The 20,879-nt window shown below is 45.5% G+C and overlaps 1 protein-coding gene across 1 annotated transcript in view; it reads left to right on the forward strand.

The window, feature by feature from the left end:
* Nucleotides 1-20,879, forward strand: part of PTPN3 (protein tyrosine phosphatase non-receptor type 3) — a 1,427,127-nt gene that overhangs the window by 940,159 nt on the left and 466,089 nt on the right. The window contains 1 exon segment of the mRNA XM_040432350.1: nt 16,237-16,314. Within this exon segment, the coding sequence (XP_040288284.1) occupies nt 16,237-16,314 (78 nt within the window).

Here is a 20,879-nt window from a genome sequence, read left to right on the forward strand (position 1 = left end):
TGACATATTTTCAGTTGTTTCACACTTGTTTGTTATGTATATAATTCCACATGTGTTAATTCACAGTTTTGATGCCTTCAGTGTGAATCTACAATTTTCATAGTCATGAAAATAAAGAAAACTCTTTGAATGAGAAGGTGTGTCCAAACTTTTGGTCTGTACTGTATATATATATATATATATATATATATATTTATTTATATATTTAGTGGGGATTCGCTCTGGTAGTCAGATTAGCGGACGCAGTACAGAGGCAAAAACAAAGTCTTTGACTTAAACAGTGCAGTGTTTATTCACACAAACAAAAATGACAGTTCGTTGTCTTGGTGTTCATTCACACCATGGCAAGTCCACAGAAAAAAAAGCATTCACCTTGTCAGCGGTTTTGGCAATAGCAGTCCCCAACAGGCTTTAGGGCCTGCTTCCCAGCAATGCGGCTCTCAGCCCTTTAGTACGGCAATCATCATGTAGATCCCAAACCACAGAGACTCCACAGATTCTCTGTGAAATGGAGGATAATCCACACCCAGCTGAGACTGCTGGTCACCCACCCTGCACTTTGGCTGCTCCCAGTAAGAGCTGGCCCGGATCGGCTTTACAGCCACACTAAATAACCAATAGTGTCAGTCAGCACTAGCTGCCGGTGACACTTAAAATTACTGTCTCACCGAGGCCAGGAATCTCGGTGACACATATCTTCCGTCAATGACGACCCCTTGCGCTTTCCTACATACCTCCCCCCTTTGTTTAACCCTGAGGGAGTGAACACCCACCAGACAGTGTATTCGGGACAGGGCATCTGCATTTCCCTGTAACCTGCCTGCCCTATGTTCCACGGAAAACTTAAAATTCTGTAGAGACAAAAAACACCTGGTGACCCGAGCATTCCTCTCTTTGGCTTGGCTCATCCACTTGAGAGGAGAGTGGTTGGTCACCAGACGGATCTTTCTCCCCAACAGATAATAGCGGAGAGACTCGAGTGCCCACTTGATGGCCAGGCACTCTCGCTCCACAATTCTGTACCTAGTCTCGGCTGGGGTAAGTTTGAGGCTCAAGAAAACAACGGGATGTTCCTCCCCATTGATGTCCTGAGAGAGTACAGCTCTGAAGCCTACTTCAGAGGCATCGGTCTGTACCACAAACTCCTTCTTGAAGTCGGGCGTAATCAACACCGGGGACCCACACAGAGCCGACTTCAAAGCGGAGAAATCCTTTTCCGCCTGCTCATTCCAGCGGATCGTCATTGACTTGCGTCCCTTCAATAGGCCTGTCAATGGTGCAGCAACTGTAGCAAAGTGAGGGATAAACCTCCTATAGTATCCCACCATTCCCAGGAACGACTTTACTTGCTGAGTAGTGACCGGTCGTGGACAATTCCGAATTGCCTCAATTTTGTTTACCTGAGGTTTAATAATTCCCGCCTAATTACATACCCCAGGTACTTGGTCTCTTCTAACCCTATTGCACACTTTTTCGGTTTAAAGGTTAAACCAGCCTTCCTAAGGGAGTCCACTACAGCCTGTACTTTAGGTTTGTGACTTTCCCAGTCAGTGCTGTGGATAACGATATCGTCCAGGTACGCCGACGATGTGGACGGAATACAATGTCCATTAGCCTTTGAAACGTGGCAGGAGCACCATGTATACCAAAGGGTAATACCTTGTAGTGATACAGCCTGTCTGGCGTGATGAAAGCCATTTTTCCTTGGCAGCCTCCGTCAAGGGTACCTGCCAGTACCCTTTGGTGAGGTCTAACACAGAAAAATACCGGGCTTGGCCTAACTTCTCAATAAGCTCATCTACTCGGGGCAAACTTGGACACCTCATTCAGTTTGCGGAAGTCGTTACAGAAGCGCAATGTCCCATCCGGCTTGGGGATTAAGACTATCGAACTGGCCCATTCACTTTTTGACTCCTCGATGACACCTAGCTGTAGCATTAGCTGCACTTCCTCCGCAATGGCTTGTCGCCGAGCCTCAGGTACCTGGTATGGTTTTAACCGGACTTTGGCCTGAGGCTCAGTGAGAATATCATGTTGGATTATGGAAGTGCATCCAGGAAGGTCCAGGAACACATCCGAGTTCCGACTAACGAACTCCCTGGCCTCCTGAGCCTGTTTAGAGGAGAGGCTGTCAATAATTTTCACTGTGGCAGCCGCTTCCCCTGCTTCACACAGAGGGACCAAATCCTCTTCCCCTAGAAACCCTGTTCATGGGCTGTCTTCCGTACAGGTTTCCCTATCTTTCCAGGGTTTGAGCAGATTCACATGGTACACCTGCTCCAGCTTTCGCCTCTCCGGCTGATGTACCTTGTAAGGGCCCCTGCAAGGGCCTCTGCCACCTAGCTAGGAACTTACTGTCTACGTTTGGTACCAGAACCAATACCCGATCACACGAGTTAAAGTTCCGGACCCGAGCCTGCCGATTATAGACCCTAATCTGGGCTCGCTGCGCTGCCTACATATGCTCCCTAACCAGAGGTAACACTGTTTCCATCCGTCCTTGCATCTGGGTGATGTATTCAACAACACTTTTGTGCGGTGTGGGTTGTTGTTCACACGCCTCTTTGGCCATGTCCAACAGACCGCGAGGGTGTCTGCCGTATAGCAGTCCTTCCCATCCTTAGACACAACTCTCTTTAACATTTTTTAATGTTTGAATAAACCTCTCTACCAGGCCATCCGTATGCGGATGATACACGTACGTCCATAGCTGTTTTATGTGGAGCAACTTACAGAGTTCCCTCATGACCTTGGACATAAAAGGGGTCCCTTGGTCAGTCAGAACCTCCGTAGGCAGACCCACTCGAGAAAACATCTCCATTAACTCCTTAGCTAGGAGTTTGGCTGATGTATGATGCAGTAGCACCGCCTCCGGGTACCGAGTGGCGTAGTTGAGGATGACCAAGATGTGTTGGTGCCCTCTAGCAGACTTCGGTACTGGGCCTATGAGATCCATAGCAATCCGCTCGAATGGAACCTCAATAATCGGGAGAGGGACCAGGGGACTACGAAAATGTGGCTGGGGGCTGGTTATCTGGCAGGTTGGGCAAGACTTGCAATACTCTTCCACCTCTCTGAACACACTGGGCCAGTAGAACCGCTGTAGAATCCGGTCCTGCGTTTTCTGCTGGCCCAGGTGTCCCCCAAGAACATGTTGGTGGGCTAACTTCAACACGAGCTTGCAATTCGCCTTGGGCACCACCAGCTGTTCAATATGCTCACCCCGTAGTTGATTTACACAGTACAGCATCTACTGTTGAACCACAAAACGGGGGAACATAGACTCGGCCCCCGGTTGTTGCGGCTCACCCTCAACTACTACCACATTTTCCCAGGCTCGAGATAGATTCGGGTCCTGGTGCTGTACCAAAATTATCCCCAGAGACATTGAGGTCCGCCAGCTCCACGTCTCCCACCATAACACTTAGCTTGATTGTCTCCCCTTCTTTCACCGAAGTGGCAGTCACCCCTACCTTCTGACTCAGGTTCCCAGGGTTCTGGTCTTTCCCCTGAGCCAAGCCACTATGCTAGGGTTACATCTGTCTCCCTGGTATCGGTAACTTTCGTATCCGGCCATAGTGCCCCGAAATCGGGGACGTCTCTCCCAATTAACTCATACGGTAGCTTTGTGGCAATGGTGTCACGGAAGGTATATCAGCAGGGAAATAACCAAACACAGGCAAAACAAACAGAACAATAGACTAGGCCCAAAAGTTAGGGAGAGAGGGTCACCTCCTAGCGATCCCTGAAGCTTTCCCTATACTGCTGTGCACATTTGCATACCCTTATGGTGGATATGCACATGCCCTCATGCCTACGTCTATATTCCCTGGGACAACCCTGAGCAGAAGGGAAAGGGGAGGAGGCGACCTGCTTATCAAGAACGAGGAAGCAAGCGTCTCCCTAGAGGCCTAGACAAAAGACAAGAAGGGAAAAAAACAGAGGACTTATCTTGAGCTGAGCTGGAGCAGACCATCCTCAACACATCCAAAGCCCACAGGAATGAACTATAACCCGCACAGGCAACTGTGAGAGGGAGGAATAAATCGCCTCGCTAACAATCAACCCAGTACATCTGAGGAAAGGTGGATCCAGCTCAACTCAAACCAAAACAAACAGACGAGTCAAACATGTTCAGCCAGCCTGGCAGATCTCCGCACAGTCACAGGGCAAGGCGTGACAGATGGCCACCTCATGCGTCCACCTGCCGGCCACCATTGACAGAGAGACCAGGGTGGTGGCATAGTCTTTTAACCTCTTGAGGACATATGATGTATCAGTACGTCATAATGTCTTGGTAATTAAGGACACATGACGAACCAGTACGTCATGTTTAGTTCCGATCACCGCCGCGCGGCAGGCGGTGATCGGAACTGGGTGCCTGCTGAAATCAATCAGCAGGCACCCTGGGACAATGCGCGGGAAGGTCCCGTCACCCCCTCGTATCGGTGATTGCCGCAAACCGCAGGTCAATTCAGACCTGCAGTTTGCAGCATTTACTGGTGGTTGCGGCGGTGATCGGAGGTGCCATCAGGTCCCTGTGCGGCTGTAATGGGGACCCAATGTCATGGAAGGCAGCGCGATGCCTTCTTTAGGCATCGGCGCTGCCTTCCGGTGAAGAGCCTGTGAGATCCAGCCCCCTGGATCTCACAGGCAGGAAGCTGTATGAGTAATACACACTGTATTACTCATACAGCCAATGCATTCCAATACAGAAGTATTGGAATGCATTGTAAAGGGGATAAGACCCCCAAAATCCCAAAATGGAAAATAATTCTAAAAATGGAAAATCTGCAAAAAATTTGAAATTTTGAAATTGTATCTCTATTTTCCATTAATACTTGTGGAACACCTAAAGGGTTAACAAAGTTTGTAAAATCAGTTTTGAATACCTTGAGGGGTGTAGTTTCTAAAATGGGGTCACATTTTTGGAGTTTCTACTCTAGGGGTGCATCAGGGGGGCTTCAAATGGGACATGGTGTCAAAAAACCAGTCCAACAAAATCTGCCTTCCAAAAACCGTATGGCATTCCTTTCCTTCTGTGCCCTGCCGTGTGCCCGTACAGCAGTTTACGACCACATATGGGGTGTTTCTGTAAACTACAGAATCAAGGCCATAAATATTGAGTTTTGTTTGGCTGTTAACCCTTGCTTTGTAACTGGAAAAAAAATATTTAAATGGAAAATCAGCCAAAAAAGTGAAAATTTGAAATGGTATCTCTATTTTCCATTAATTCTTGTGGAACACCTAAAGGGTTAACAACGTTTGCAAAATCAGTTTGAATACTTTGAGGGGTGTAGTTTCTAGAATCGGGTCATATTTGGGTAGTTCCTATTATGTAAGCCTCACATAGTGACTTCAGACCTGAGCTGGTCCTTAAAAATGTTTTTTTGAAAATTTCTGAAAAATATCAAGATTTGCTTCTAAATTTCTAAGCCTTCTAACATCCCCAAAAAATAAAATGTCATTCCCAAAATGATCCAATCATGAAGTAGACATATGGGGAATGTAAAGTAATAACTTTTTTTTGTAGGTATTATTATGTATTATAGAAGTAGAGAAATTGAAACTTACAAATTTGCAGTTTTTGGTAAATTTTGGGTAAATTTTTTTATAAATAAAACTGATTTTTTTTTTACTCCTTTTTACCAGTGTCATGAAGTACAATATGTGACGTAAAAACTATTTCAGAATTGCCTGGATATGTAAAAGCATTTTAAATTTATCACGACATAAAGTGACACTGGTCAGATTTGCAAAAAATGGCCTGGTCCTTAAGGTGAAAAAGAGCCCGATCCCTAAGTGGTCCCCACCACCAGGGTGTCCCCCACTTCCACCTGGCACAGGTGGCTATTCTTTATAGTCTTGGAGGTACCTGTGGCGCACAACTTCTTGGCATACAATGAGTGGCGGTAGCCATAGTTAGTATCCATGGGTTCACCACGATGGGGACAGTCAGCTCTTATGTGTCCAGGTACGTGACACCGTCAGCAAACAACTGGGTCTGGATCTGCAGGGGGTATGTCCCGGGAGGGTTTGCCTGGCACCAGCCGCCGGGTTTCGAGTGGAGATTTCCGTGGTTTGACTAGCCCCCTCCTAAAAGAAACCCCCTGCAGATTTCTGGTGGCCTCGTAGCTCTTCACCAGGTCGACCATCTCCAAGGCATTATCTGAAGACACCTGGCCGAACCAGTGCTGGAGAGGGTACGGCAGAGCCCTCCAAATCACATCCGCCAACATCCGATCCAACATAGCAGTGGAAGTCAATATGTCAGGCTGCAGCATTTTTGCAATCGATGCAGCAGATCTTAATATTGCGGTCTGGCGGGTACAGCTGGGTTAAATTCCCACTGATGCACCGGCTGTGCCCGGACCAATACATTCACCCCGAGTCTCTCCAGGATCTTACCATTTATGGTCGAATAGTTGGCCGCTTGATCATCGGGGAGATCAAAAATAGTTGCTGGGGACCAGATGCCAGGAATGGAGTGACGACCTCAGTACATTAGTCTCGGGCTAACTTTTCCCTCACAGCCACCTTTTCGAAGACCGCCAGCAGGGTCTCAACGTCATCTGAGGGGGTCATCTTAGGAATCGCTGCGCGGACAGCTTTCCGGGCATTGTGGGCATTCAAAAACAAAAACTTTTCGGCCTTCAGACCTGCCTCACTGCGTTTGCCTGCATCCTCTACCAACTGTTGGGATTTGCTCTGGTAGTCAGATTAGCGGCCGCGGTACAGAGGCAAAAAAAAAAACGTCTTTGACTTAAACAGTGCGGTGTTTATTCACACATAAACAAAAATGACAGTTCGTCATCTTGGTGTTCTTTCACACCATGTCAAGTCCACAGAACAAAAAACATTCCCCTTGTCAGCAGTGTTGGCAGTAGCAGTCCCCAACAGGCTTTAGGGCCTGCTTCCCAGCAATGCGGCTCTCAGCCCTTTAGTATGGCACTCATTATGCAGATCCCAAACCACAGAGACTCCACAGATTCACTGTGAAATGGAGGATAATCCACACCCAGCTGAGACTGCTGGCTGGGTTTTATATCCCTAACCAAAACCCGGCCTGGAATGTGGGGAACAGCCACCCACCCTGCACTTTGGCTGCTTCCAGTAAGAGCCGGCCCGGATTGGCTTTACAGCCACACTAAATAACCAATAGTGTCAGTCAGCACTAGCTGCCGCTGACACTTAAAATTACCGGCTCTTACTTCACCGAAGCCAGGAACCTCGGTGACACATATCTTCCGTCAATGACGGCCCCTTGCACTTTCCTACAATATATATATATATAAATATATATTGTGACGGTATGCGAGGCGAGGTGGTGGATGATAGGTATGTTTCACCTCGCATGCACTCTGTTGTCAGGGACTGAACCGGAATCCGGCCCGGGTTTTTCCAGCCTCGGTGGCAGGCTTGGTTCCGGTCCAGAGATTGTGGTCCACTGAAGTTTACCTCCAGGTGGACTTTAAATAAACAGGAAGAGAGCACAAGGGGGCTCTCTTGTGCTGAGTCTCAGGATCGTAACCTGTGTTCCTTAAGCGAGAGCTGTGTTTGGGTGCGAAAAAAATAAAAAGGTTTGCTTTACCATATGTGTTGGGGGTGTCGGTGAGCAGCCCCGCACCGTATAGTCAGGACACGACTGTTTAGCTTAGCACCAGACGACAAAGATTTACTTTCTGTTTTGTTTGTTTCCTGCTGTACAAACCTTTTTGGCTAAATAAACCTGGCAACCAGCCAGATTTCAAGGAAACTGCCTGCATACGAACTGTCTGTTCCAGAAAAAGGTGATCCCCACTAGCTAATCCCCCCCACACGTGGTGGACTCAGCGGGCATTTTCTGAAAATGTTGGAAGTGTTAAAGGCCCTGCTACAGGCCAATGCAGCTCAGCGGGAAACCAACCGCCAAGTCGCAGAGGCCGCTGCAGCACAACAGGCGGCCCAACAGGAGATGAACCGGCAGTTCGCAGAGGCTCTTATGGAACTGAAAAAGGGGTTCCCACCTTCTGCGCCAGGGGAACCAAAAGTGGTACGTGCCTCGTACCACCTACAGAAGATGACACCTACTGATGATGTTGAGGCCTACCTTGCGACTTTTGAGAGAGTTGCTGTCCGTGAGGAGTGGACAAAAGAACAGTGGGCGGCTCTATTGGCCCCATTTTTGACCGGGGAACCTCAAAAGGCGTACTTTGATCTCGAATCGGAAAAGGCCCAGGACTATGAGACACTGAAGACGGAGATACTTGCACGCTTGGGTGTCACCATGGCAGTCCGAGCCCAGCGTGTACATCAGTGGACTTACTCCAATGGCAAGCCACCCCGTTCTCAAATGTTTGACCTGATCCATCTCACCAGGAAGTGGTTGCAGCCAGAGACCTTGACCGGCCCTCAGATCGTGGAGCGTGTAGTAATGGACCGGTACCTGCGTGCGCTCCCTGCGACACTGAAGAAGTGGGTTGGACAAGGGGACCCCAACACTGCAACCCAGTTAGTGGACCTAGTGGAGAGGTACCCTGCTTCTGAGGACTTGCTGAATCCGTCTATGCCCCACCGTGGAGCGTCTTGGGGCGCAAGATCACCCCCCGGATCTGGTAAGACTTTTCCAGGGTTAAAAAGCAGGGGTAATGTTAAGACTGATTTTGCAGCTAATGAGACTGTGGGTCCTAGACCTGGAGACTGGCCAAAGAAGCCAGGAAGGTCTTTGGGACCCCTAAAAGGACTGGGGGTAGAGCACGTACAGTGTTATCGGTGCCATGCATTCAAATGCATCCAAGGGGTATCAACCTTTTGGCATATTGCTGCAAACTGTCCTTTAAGCGATGAAGCTTACAGGAAAATACACATTTCTCTTTTTGCACAGGTCGCGTGTACTGCTGCATGTTTGAGTCGCACCGAGAGACAAATGTGTGCTATTTCTGTGGATGGAAAGCCACTCACAGCCCTGCTAGACTCGGGTAGTGTAGTGACACTAATCCGGAATGATTGTGTAAACCCCACCAAACTACACCCCAGTACTATCGGAGTCGTTTGCATTCATGGGGACACACGGGACTACCAGACAGCAGTGGTTGAGGTTGATACCCCTTGGGGCAGTGTGACACATTCAGTGGGGGTGGTACCACATTTTTGGAGCTTCTGGGAGGGCAAGGGGAGACTGGTAGATAGAGCTCCCCCTGCTGGGGAGGCACGGGAGCTCTCGCCAGATCCTTTTTTCCAAAGGGAAGGGGAGGTTGTTGAGGAGGCGGGAGATCCTCTTCCTTTCCCTGTCCTGGCTGGGTAGCCGGAGGACCGGGAAGCTAGCCCTCAGTTCGAGCGTGATGAACAGGAGAACGTCTCTGACCCTGACAGTGAGAGTAGTCCAAATATTATGCCAGATTTAGAAGTCAGGAGAGAGGATTTATATACCGAACAACTGCGAGATGTCACTCTCACTAGAGCTAGGGAAAATGTTAAGATGGTGGATGGGAAACCGGTGGTCCCTAACTGGGGGGTGTCCTTCCCCTACATGGCCCTCAACAACAATTTACTGTATCAGGTGATAAAACGTGGAGAAGACGAGGTCGAACAGCTACATGTTCCCAAACCCTTCCGCAGGGTCGTACTAGACCTTGCACATAGTCACGTGATGGGGGGACATCTCGGCGTTGAAAAGACCAGGGAGAGAATCGCCCAGAGATTTTTCTGGCCTGGATTGCATGCAGATGTCAGGCAGTACTGTGCATCATGCCCCGAGTGCCAATTGTCGGCACCGGCGCCCCATTTTCGCAGTCCCCTGGTCGCTTTACCAATAATTGAGGTCCCTTTTGAAAGGATTGGCATGGACCTGGTGGGGCCGGTGGTGAGGTCTGCCCGGGGTCACCAGCATATTCTGGTAATCCTGGACTACCCGACACGCTACCCTGAGGCCATCCCCTTGCGTAACACCTCCGCTAAGACTATTGCCAAAGAGTTAGTCCCGGTGTTTAGTCAAGTGGGGATCCCAAAGGAGATCTTAACCGATCAAGGCACCCCATTTATGTCCAGGGTTACCAAGGAACTGTGTAAAGTATATAAAATTTCCCATCTCCGCACCTCTGTCTACCACCCACAAATGGATGGACTTGTGGAGAGATTTAATAAAATGCAGAAAAGTATGCTGAGAAAGGTGGTTGACAGAGATGGAAAAAATTTGGGATTTTTTGCTACCATATCTCATGTTTGCCATACAGGAGGTTCCGCAGGTATCCACAGGTTATTCCCCCTTTGAGCTCTTGTATGGGAGACATCCCAGGGGGCTGCTAGATGTCGCCAAAGAAACGTGGGAAGGAGAGGACACCCCGTATCGAAGCGTCATAAAGCATGTCTCCTTGATGCAGGACCGAATCGCAGCTGTCTTGCCCCTGGTTCGTGAACATATGGAGAGAGCTCAGTAGGCCCAGAGGAGGGTCTATAATCGGGGTGCCAAGGTCCCTACTTTCAGCCCCGTGGACCGAGTGCTGGTACTAGTTACCACGGTTGAAAGTAAGTTCCTGGCTAGATGGCAGGGTCCCTTTTGAGGTGGTTGAAAAAGTAGGGGAGGTAAACTACAAGGTCTACCAACCCGGGAAACGGAAGCCACAACAGATTTATCATATAAATCTCTTAAAACCCTGGAAGGACAGAGAGTCTTTAGCGGCGACCCCTGATCCCTGACGTCCCCATAACGGAATCCCTATCCCTGGTGCAACAAAGTGACGTTAGGGCGTTTTTGTACAAAAATAGAGACTTTTTCTCCCCCTTACCTGAAAGAACCAACGTGATTCAGCAGGACATAGTGACAGAACCTGGGGTTCGCGTAAATGTAAAGGCATATAGAATACTGGAGGCCAGGCGAGAGGCAGTCGCAAAGGAAATAAAAATGATGTTAGAGTTGGACGTGATAGAAGAGTCCCACAGTGATTGGTTGAGCCCCATAGTGCTGGTCCCAAAACCCGACGGCACTATTAGGTTTTGTAACTGCTTTAGGAAACTCAACAGCGTGTCCAAGTTCGATGCCTACCCGATGCCTCGCGTCGACGAACTCGTGGACAGGTTAGGACAAGCCCGCTACATAACGACCCTAGACCTGACGAAAGGCTACTGGCAGATACCCATAACTGAATCAGCCAAGGAGAAGACCGCCTTTTCCACTCCTGAAGGCTCGTTTCAGTATAAGCGGATGCCTTTTGGTCTGCATGGAGCTCCTGCATCATTCCAACGAATGATGGATAAAACTTTGAGCCCACATCGCCCGTATGCAGCTGCTTATTTGGACGATGTGGTCGTCCACAGCCCAAATTGGGAATTGCACCTGCTCCGGGTACAAGCAGTGGTAGATTCCCTTAAGAAAGCAGGTCTCACGGCCAACCCAAAAAAGTGTGCCATAGGCCTGGAGGAAGCCAAATACCTTAGCTACGTTATTGGCCGGGGACTGGTCAAGCCCCAGACCAATAAGGTTGAGGCAATTCAAAAATGGCCCCAACCGGTAAACAAAAAACAAGTTTGGGCCTTTATTGGCATTACGGGGTATTACCGGCGGTTTATACCCGACTTTGCCATCATTGCTGCCCCTCTGACCGACCTGACAAAGGGCAGAGGGTCGGCCATGGTTAAATGGAATCGTGAAGCCAAGAAGGCCTTCCAGAAGTTAAAGCGGGCCCTTTGTGTACTACCGGTGTTGGTAACCCCGAACTTCTCAAAGGAGTTTGTGGTACAGACGGACGCCTCTGAGGTGGGTCTAGGGGCTGTCCTATCCCAAACCAGAGATGGTGAGGAGCACCCAGTGGTGTACCTGAGCCGAAAGCTGAACAAGCATGAAAAGAACTATGCCATTGTCAAGAAGGAGTGTCTCGCTATTAAATGGGCCCTAGACTCGCTGAAATATTACTTACTGGGAAGGTCGTTTAAGCTCGTCACTGATCATGCACTCCTAAAGTGGGAAAAAAAATAGCCGTGTGACAAGATGGTTTCTGGCCTTACAGCCCTTTAAGTTTTCAGTAGAGCATAGGCCGGGCAAGCTCCAAAACAATGCGGATGCCCTCTCCCGCATGCACTGTATGCTGGGGACAGTTGCTCAGCCGCAAGAACAGAGGGGGGGATATGTGACGGTATGCGAGGCGAGGTGGTGGATGATAGGTATGTTTCACCTCGCATGCGCTCTGTTGTCAGGGACTGAACCGGAATCCGGCCTGGGTTTTTCCAGCCTCGGTGGCAGGCTTGGTTCCGGTCCAGAGATTGTGGTCCACTGGAGTTTACCTCCAGGTGGACTTTAAATAAACAGGAAGAGAGCACAAGGGGGCTCTCTTGTGCTGAGTCTCAGGACCGTAACCTGTGTTCCTTAAGCGAGAGCTGTGTTTGGGTGCGAGAAAAACAAAAAGGTTTGCTTTACCATATGTGTTCGGGGTGTCGGGAAGCAGCCCCGCACCGTATAGTCAGGACACGACTGTTTAGCTTAGCGCCAGACGGCAAGGATTTACTTTCTGTTTTGTTTGTTTCCTGCTGTACAAACCTTTTTGGCTAAATAAACCTGGCAACCAGCCAGATTTCAAGGAAACTGCCTGCGTACGAACTGTCTGTTCCAGAAAAAGATGATCCCCACTAGCTAATCCCCCCACAATATATATACAGTACAGACCAAAAGTTTGGACACACCTTCTCATTCAAAGAGTTTTCTTTATTTTCATGACTATGAAAATTGTAGATTCACACTGAAGGCATCAAAACTATGAATTAACACATGTGGAATTATATACATAACAAACAATTGTGAAACAACTGAAAATATGTCATATTCTAGGTTCTTCAAAGTAGCCACCTTTTGCTTTGATTACTGCTTTGCACACTCTTGGCATTCTCTTGATGAGCTTCAAGAGGTAGTCCCCTGAAATGGTTTTGACTTCACAGGTGTGCCCTGTCAGGTTTAATAAGTGGGATTTCTTGCCCTATAAATGGGGTTGGGACCATCAGTTGCATTGAGGAGAAGTTAGGTGGATACACAGCTGATAGTCCTACTGAATAGACTGTTAGAATTTGTATTATGGCAAGAAAAAAGCAGCCAAGTAAAGAAAAACGAGTGGCCATCATTAATTTAAGAAATTAAGGTCAGTCAGTCAGCCGAAAAATTGGGAAAACTTTGAAAGTAAAGGCTATCTGATCATGAAGGAGAGTGATGGGGTGCTGCGCCAGATGACCTGGCCTCCACAGTCACCGGACCTGAACCCAATCGAGATGGTTTTGGGTGAGCTGGACCGCAGAGTGAAGGCAAAAGGGCCAACAAGTGCTAAGCATCTCTGGGAAGACTATTTCAGGGGACTACCTCTTGAAGCTCATCAAGAGATGCCAAGAGTGTGCAAAGCAGTAATCAAAGCAAAAGGTGGCTACTTTGAAGAACCTAGAATATGACATATTTTCAGTTGTTTCACACTTGTTTGTTATGTATATAATTCCACATGTGTTAATTCATAGTTTTGCTGCCTTCATAGTCATGAAAATAAAGAAAACTCTTTGAATGAGAAGGTGTGTCCAAACTTTTGGTCTGTACTGTATATATATATATATATATATATATATATATATATATTATAAATGTCAGATTTCGGGTAGTTTTAGTTCATCCCAAAGACAGTATTCAGCTAAGGAAGCATACGCTATAATTGCCAATGATACTGATAACAACCACCACATCTTTCAGTAAGGGACTTTCAAGAAGATGTCCTCGGACATCTGGGGCAGCCTGCCAGAGTGATCCCATATGGATCCCACAGCCTCAAATTTGTGAGTTGGGTTTCACAGAAATAGATTTTTTTCATAATCTGTTTCTCTGTAAATTTTATGGTGGTCGAAACTAATTTCTTCCCTCTTATGATTACGACAGAACTGTGTGCGATTAAATGATTATATGTGTGGATGTGAAAGGAGCCCAATACCTCTGGGTCTGGAGTGCGAGTTTAAAATTACAGGAAGTACATAGACGAGTATCCCTGAGGAAGGAGAATGCATTTTTTTTTCTCCAAAATGTGTTGATTGGATTAGAGCTTCAGTGTGGAGCTGCATAGCTCACTTTATTCTGTCCATTATTTTCCTGTCCATTTCTTTTGACTCCTGAAAGCTCAAGTTATAGGTGGTGTGTTACTGTCCGGGATGCACACACAGGGTGATTCCAGAGAAGTGGTGAACTATTTTACAAGTACCTTATGTTCATGTTTAGCCATTCATCATACAAACAAGCACTCAGACCTGCACAAAAGTCCCATTGCTTAAGATCAGTCCTATTGATTCAGATTAGTAGCTGATGCAAGATGACCTAGTGTCTAGACGTTTTTTTGCCATAGTCTGTCCAGGTGCCGGCTGTGAGTCATGGCCAGACATTTTGTGTATGCTGTTGATACAGATCAACCCAGGGTGAAGTGGCATTATATAGCAGCGCAATAGTATATTGTATTCATAATTGTTTGCATTGTAGTTCTATAGCGGCTCCCACTAAGGAAGATAGTGTTTGCTAATTCTAGTCATTAGCACCTTAATTTCCCCTCTTGGTAGTATACTTACTCTATATCTGAGTTGAAGCTTAGTATTGTTTGAACATGTATTTAGTTTCTCTAAGGCCTCTTTCACACGGGCGTTGCGGGAAAAGGTTCGGGTGCTTTGCGGGAACATGCGTGATTTTTCCGCGCGAGTGCAATACATTGTAATGCGTTTTGCACGCGCGTGAGAAAAATCGGCATGTTTGGTACCCAAACCCGAACTTCTTCACAGAAGTTCGGTTTTGGGATCGGTGTTCTGTAGATTGTATTATTTTCCCTTATAACATGGTTATAGGGAAAATAATAGCATTCTGAATACAGAATGCATAGTACAATAGCGCTGGAGGGGTTAAAAAAAATAAAAAATAATTTAACTCACCTTAATCCACTTGATCGCACAGCCCAGCTTCTCTTCTGTCTTCTTCTTTGCTGTGTGCAGGAAAAGGACCTGTGGTGACGTCACTCCGGTCATCACATGGTCCGTCACATGATCTTTTACAATGGTGATGGATCATTTGATGACCGGAGTGACGTCACCACAGGTCCTTTTCCTGCACACAGCAAAGAAGAAGACAGAAGAGATGACGGGCTGCGCGAGCAAGTGGATTAAGGTGAGTTAAATTATTATTTTTTTTTTTTTTAACCCCTCCAGCCCTATTGTACTATGCATTCTGTATTCAGAATTCTATTATTATCCCTTATAACCATGTTATAAGGGAAAATAATAATGATCGGGTCCCCATCCCGATCGTCACCTAGCAACCGTGCGTGAAAATCGCACCGCATCCGCACTTGCTTGTGGATGCTTGCGATTTTCACGCAACCCCATTAATTTCTATAGGGCCTGCGTTATGTGAAAAACGCACAAAGAGGAGCATGCTGCGATTTTCACACAACGCACAAGTGATGCGTGAAAATCACGGCTCGTGTACACAGCCCCATAGAAATGAATGGGTCAGGATTTAGTGCGGGTGCAATGCGTTCAACTCACGCATTGCACCCGTGCGGAATACTCGCCCGTGTGAAAGGGGCCTAACTCTCTTTGTTAGCTGCAGAATCAGGGTAATAAATACTGAGGTTTCCATTTGTGTTAATAGGAAAAAGCTGATTAAAATGGAAATTTTGCTTTAAATTGTAAAAAAACTTAAAGGATTATCAAAGTTTCTCAAATCTGTTTTAAATAATTTGAGTTCTGTAGTTTGTAAAAAAAAAAAAAAAAAGCCCATTTAAGGATGTGTTCTGTTATGTAAGCCTCTAAAAGTCACTACAGAACTGAATTAGTCCTTAGAGCTGGCTTTGGAAACTTTCTTGAAAATTTTAAGCCTTCAATCAACCTGCAAAAATACAAAAATACAATGGTCTTTATAAAATGATGCCAGAAAAAAGAAGGCTTATGGTGAAATTAGACTTTGTATAGAAGGTTAATACTAGCTGGGTCCTGAAGGGTTAAAAACAATAAAATTTTTGCAAACAGTAAACTGTTCTTTTTAAAGTATTAAATGTCATGTAATTATTCAATTTTATTTAATCAGTTTTCTTATAAAGTTAAATACTTGAGACTGAGCAAAATAAGGATATTATTACTAGCATAACCCCTTTCTGGATGAAAAGTATTGATAAGCTAACACTAACATACAACATTTTCATTATTTTTTTTCCCACTGAACAGAAATGTTTATAATTTATGCTGAAAATATATATTTTTTCAATGTAGAATGAGCTTGCCAATGGAAATTTGCTGTTGATCCGTATCACACCTGATGAAGAGGGCAAATTTGGATTTAACTTGAAGGTAATACATTTTAATAAATGATAATAATGCACTACCAGAAAATGAACAAGAACACTTGGAAAACTTAAAGGGGTTGTCTCACTTCAGTAAGTGGCATTTATTATGTAGAGCAGGCGTGGCCAACCTGCGGCTCTCCAGCTGTTGTAAAACTACAACCCCCACCATGCCCTGCTGTAGGCTGATACCTGTAGGTAGTCTCGGCATGCTGGGAGTTGTAGTTTTGCAACAGCTGGAGAGCCTCAGGTTGGCCATCCCTGATGTAGAGAAAGTTAATACAAGCCACTTACTAATGTATTGTGATTGTCTATATTGCTTCCTTCGCTGGCTAGATTCATTTTTCCATCACCTTATACACTACTCATTTCCATGGTTACAGACCACCTTGCAATCCATCAGTGGTAGTCGTGCTTGCAGACTATAGGAAAAAGCATCAGCCTTTCTGGTGGCCGGGACCATGGGAGCACACATAGGCTAGTGCTTTTACCTATATGGTCCAAGCAAGACCACCACTGATGGATTGCAGGGTGGTCTGTAACCATGGAAATGAGCAGTGTATAATGTGATGGAAAAATGAATCTAGCCAGCAAAGGAAGCAAAATAGATAATAACAAGGGATGAGTGAATCGACTTCGGATGAAACATCCAAAGTCGATTTGCATAAAACTTCGGTCCAATACTGTACGGAGCGAGCGCTCTGTACAGTGTTAGAATGTATTGGCTCAGATGAGCCGCAGTTATTACTTTGCAAAGTTTGCGTGACTGCGTAATAACTTCATAGATTAATTTTTACTGTGAAAAAAACATTTCCCAAACTCGGGTTTGGTTCCAAGTGGTACCTTGGAATCGAACCTGAGTTCTGGAAATGTTTTTTTACAGTAAAAATTAATCTATGAAGTTATTACGCAAACTCACGCAAGACTTCCCGAAGTAATAACTTCGGCTCATCTGTGTCACGAGTAGGAGGTCCCAGGAGAGACCACCGCGTCGTCAAGCAATAAACGGAAATCAGGTACAGACACAAGAGTTTATTGCACAAACAAAAACATGGAAGGCAGCACAGACAAAACATGAGCTCTATGTACCGTCACCACAGTGGGAGAAAACCCCCACTGCGCCACTGTCTAGTAATACTCCAGAGGGGCGTGACTAAGCAACTCCTGGTATTCACTAGAGCCCTAGATGGTAGGGTTAGACTTTGCCGCAGGAAGTTGCCAGGGTCCACTCTGGAGCGTGAACTAGACAGTGACAGCAGGAACAAATGGACAACAGGTACCAGAATGTACTGACGGCACATAGGCAAACATAACATACAGGCAAATACAAAACAGGGCAACTAATAATAAAAGCAGGAGTTCACGCAAGGGAGCAGGAGTGGCAATGAGCAGAGAAGGACTTGCTCCACCAGTAGTAAACTGCATGGCCTTGTCATGCCACTCTGCTGCAAAGGCTTGCTGAACACAGACATCAGAATAAACACAAAGTAACTAAAACATAACTGGCAGAACAGAAAACAGAAAGACAGGAAAGAGGACGGGAAAGGACGTAAATGAACAAGTAGGGAAACCCACAGAGCACAGACAGACAGACAGACACGGATCCCATGGGTCAGTAGCATGGGAGAGAGGGTACAAACCAGGAGCAGGACAACACAACACACACCAGGAGAGCTGACCCAGAACTGAGGAAACCTCAGCCTTATATACAGGTTCCATGGGTGCAGCAGAGAAGCCACACCCATGGAGCAGACAGAGGATTAACTCCTAATAGGAACACAGGGGAGTTAACCCATACAGAACCACAAATAACACACAGAAACAAAACTTCAGCGAGGAGCGCCGAACGAGCAAGGACGGAAGGTCACAGCCAGAGATAGTGACTGTGACAATCTGAGCCAAAACATTCTAATACTATATGGAGCGCTTGCTGCGTACAGCATTGGACCGAAGTTTTACGCGAATCCCTAATAATAACAGTATATTAGTAAGTGGCTTGTATTAACTTTCCCTACATGATAAATGCCGCTTACTGAAGTGAGGCAACCCCGTTAATTCAAATGAGCTTAGATTGACAAAGTACAAACCTCTAGTGGTGTTTGGTGCACCTTTTTGGGGGTTTTGCAGCAGGGCATATATTAAAGCAGAGTTAATAATGGGTGGCATCCAGGCTCGGACTGGCCCACAGGGGCACAGGTGAATCCCCCAGTGGGCCCCTGAGCAAGGTGGGCCTCTAGTCTCCCAGCCCCTGCACAAGTGGCACATAACACAGTAGACTTACTACACTACATACATATATTCAATGTACAGCACCTCAACCAGCCTATGTTGATATAAAAAAACTTGATAGATTATTAAACAAACTACCCAGTTAATTATTATAGACATGAGATGACTTATAGGTATAGTGGAAGAACAGCCAGTATCCTCTTTTTCCTAGGACCTACCTTCTCAAAGTTGCTGCAGAGACCCCTATATTAAATCATCTGGTAGCGTCTAGATCTCTATTAGGGTAAATAGGATTTTCCCACTGTCCATTCTGAGCTATGCCTCGTACATATCTCAGTATGGAGAAAGCAGTGGCAGGCATGAATCGCTTCAGCAGCATCCAGGCTGCCATGGCAACCGATCGGAAGGCAGAGGGAGCCGCATCCCTCTGCCTTCACTCACAGGTGCCGCGATCAGCGTTGATCTGTCAGTGCGGGGGGGTGCCGGCTGATTGATACAGCCAGCACCAGCCACGTATGTAGCGGGCCCACTGCTCGCGCTTCCTGGCTTTTTATTAGCATAATCTGTGGCCAATTAGGATGCCAGTAATTGATTTAAATGTGCTAGCTCTCGCTGAAGAGACCTAGGGCTTTTAAGCTGCAATTTTTATTTTGGCCAACATAAGAAATTAGCAATTCTAACATTTAAATGGACGTAAAAAATCCATGAATGTTCAGAATTAAAAACAAAAAATTAGATTTTTGTAGGCTCAAATATGAGCTTAAAAATCATAACAAAAAGTAAAAAAAACCTTTTAAAATATATAAAAAAATATTAAAATATAAAAGTTTAAATCACCCCCCTTTCCGTATAATAAAAAAAAACATAAATAACAAAAAATGTAAACATCATGGGTATCACCGCAACTGAAATTGCCTGTACTATTAAAATATAAAAATATTTTTTCAATTTGGCGAATGGCATAAGGGAAAAAGGGTCAAAATAGCTAATTTTTTTCATTGCTTCTCTTACTCAATTTTTTTTATAAAATGTGATCAGAAAGTCACACACACTCCAAAATGGTATCAATAAAAACTGCAGATTGTCCTGCAAAAAAGGAGCCCCCACACAGCTCAGTAGATATAACTATAAAAAAGTTATGATGGTCAGAATATGGTGTTATAAAAAAAAAATTTTTTCAAAGTTTACATTCATTTTTACACTATTTAGACATAAAAACCTATACATATGAGGTATATGTTGGAATTAATGTAAATAATTTAAATCATTTAAATAATTTAGGCCCAATAATTTATCCAGTGTTAATATCTAGAAGGCCTCTTGGAGCCATAGTTTCTTTCCCCAGTTTGCCCCACGTGGGGGCTTGAATACTTTTTCGATGACTATTACTTTTAAAGTGTCATATGAACTATTATGATTAGATACAAAGGGGCACATTTATTAAGATCGGCGTTTTAGATTCTAGTCTTAATAAGGCCCTGATCTGGTGGTGGATCCGCCAAAGTTATATAGAGGTGTTGGCTTCTACATTACTTTGGCGGATCCACTGGCACTTCTAAATGTAAGACAGCTTCGTAGCTGTCTTATATTGAGACCATTATCAATGCCTATACATTCCCTGCTGTTTAATAAATGACCCCCAAATATTTTGCAGCACCTGAAAGATTTCTGTGGCCAGCATTATTAATATAATTTAGTTGTTCTCCTATACATTTCCTAATCGATCACACTTTTCACATATTGCACCTAGCACTGATCACAAAAAAAGTAATATACAGTCGCGGCCAAAAGTTTTGAGAATGACACAAATATTAGTTTTCACAAAGTTTGCTGCTAAACTGCTTTTAGATCTTTGTTCCAGTTGTTTCTGTGATGTAGTGAAATATAATTACACGCACTTCATACGTTTCAAAGGCTTTTATCGACAATTACATGACATATATGCAAAGAGTCAGTATTTGCAGTGTTGGCCCTTCTTTTTCACTACCTCTGCAATTCGACTGGGCATGCTCTCAATCAACTTCTGGGCCAATTCCTGACTGATAGCAACCCATTCTTTCATAATCACTTCTTGTAGTTTGTCAAAATTAGTGGGTTTTTGTTTGTCCATCCACCTCTTGAGGATTGACCACAAGTTCTCAATGGGATTAAGATCTGGGGAGTTTCCAGGCCATGGACCCAAAATGTCAACCTTTTGGTCCCCGAGCCACTTAGTTATCACTTTTGCCTTATGCACGGTGCTCAATCGTGCTGGAAAATGCATTGTTCTTCACCAAACTGTTGTTGGATTGTTGGAAGAAGTTGCTGTTGGAGGGTGTTTTGGTACCATTCTTTATTCATGGC

The sequence above is a fragment of the Bufo bufo genome, chromosome 5, assembly GCF_905171765.1.
Source record: "Bufo bufo chromosome 5, aBufBuf1.1, whole genome shotgun sequence".
Classification (NCBI taxonomy): domain Eukaryota; kingdom Metazoa; phylum Chordata; class Amphibia; order Anura; family Bufonidae; genus Bufo; species Bufo bufo.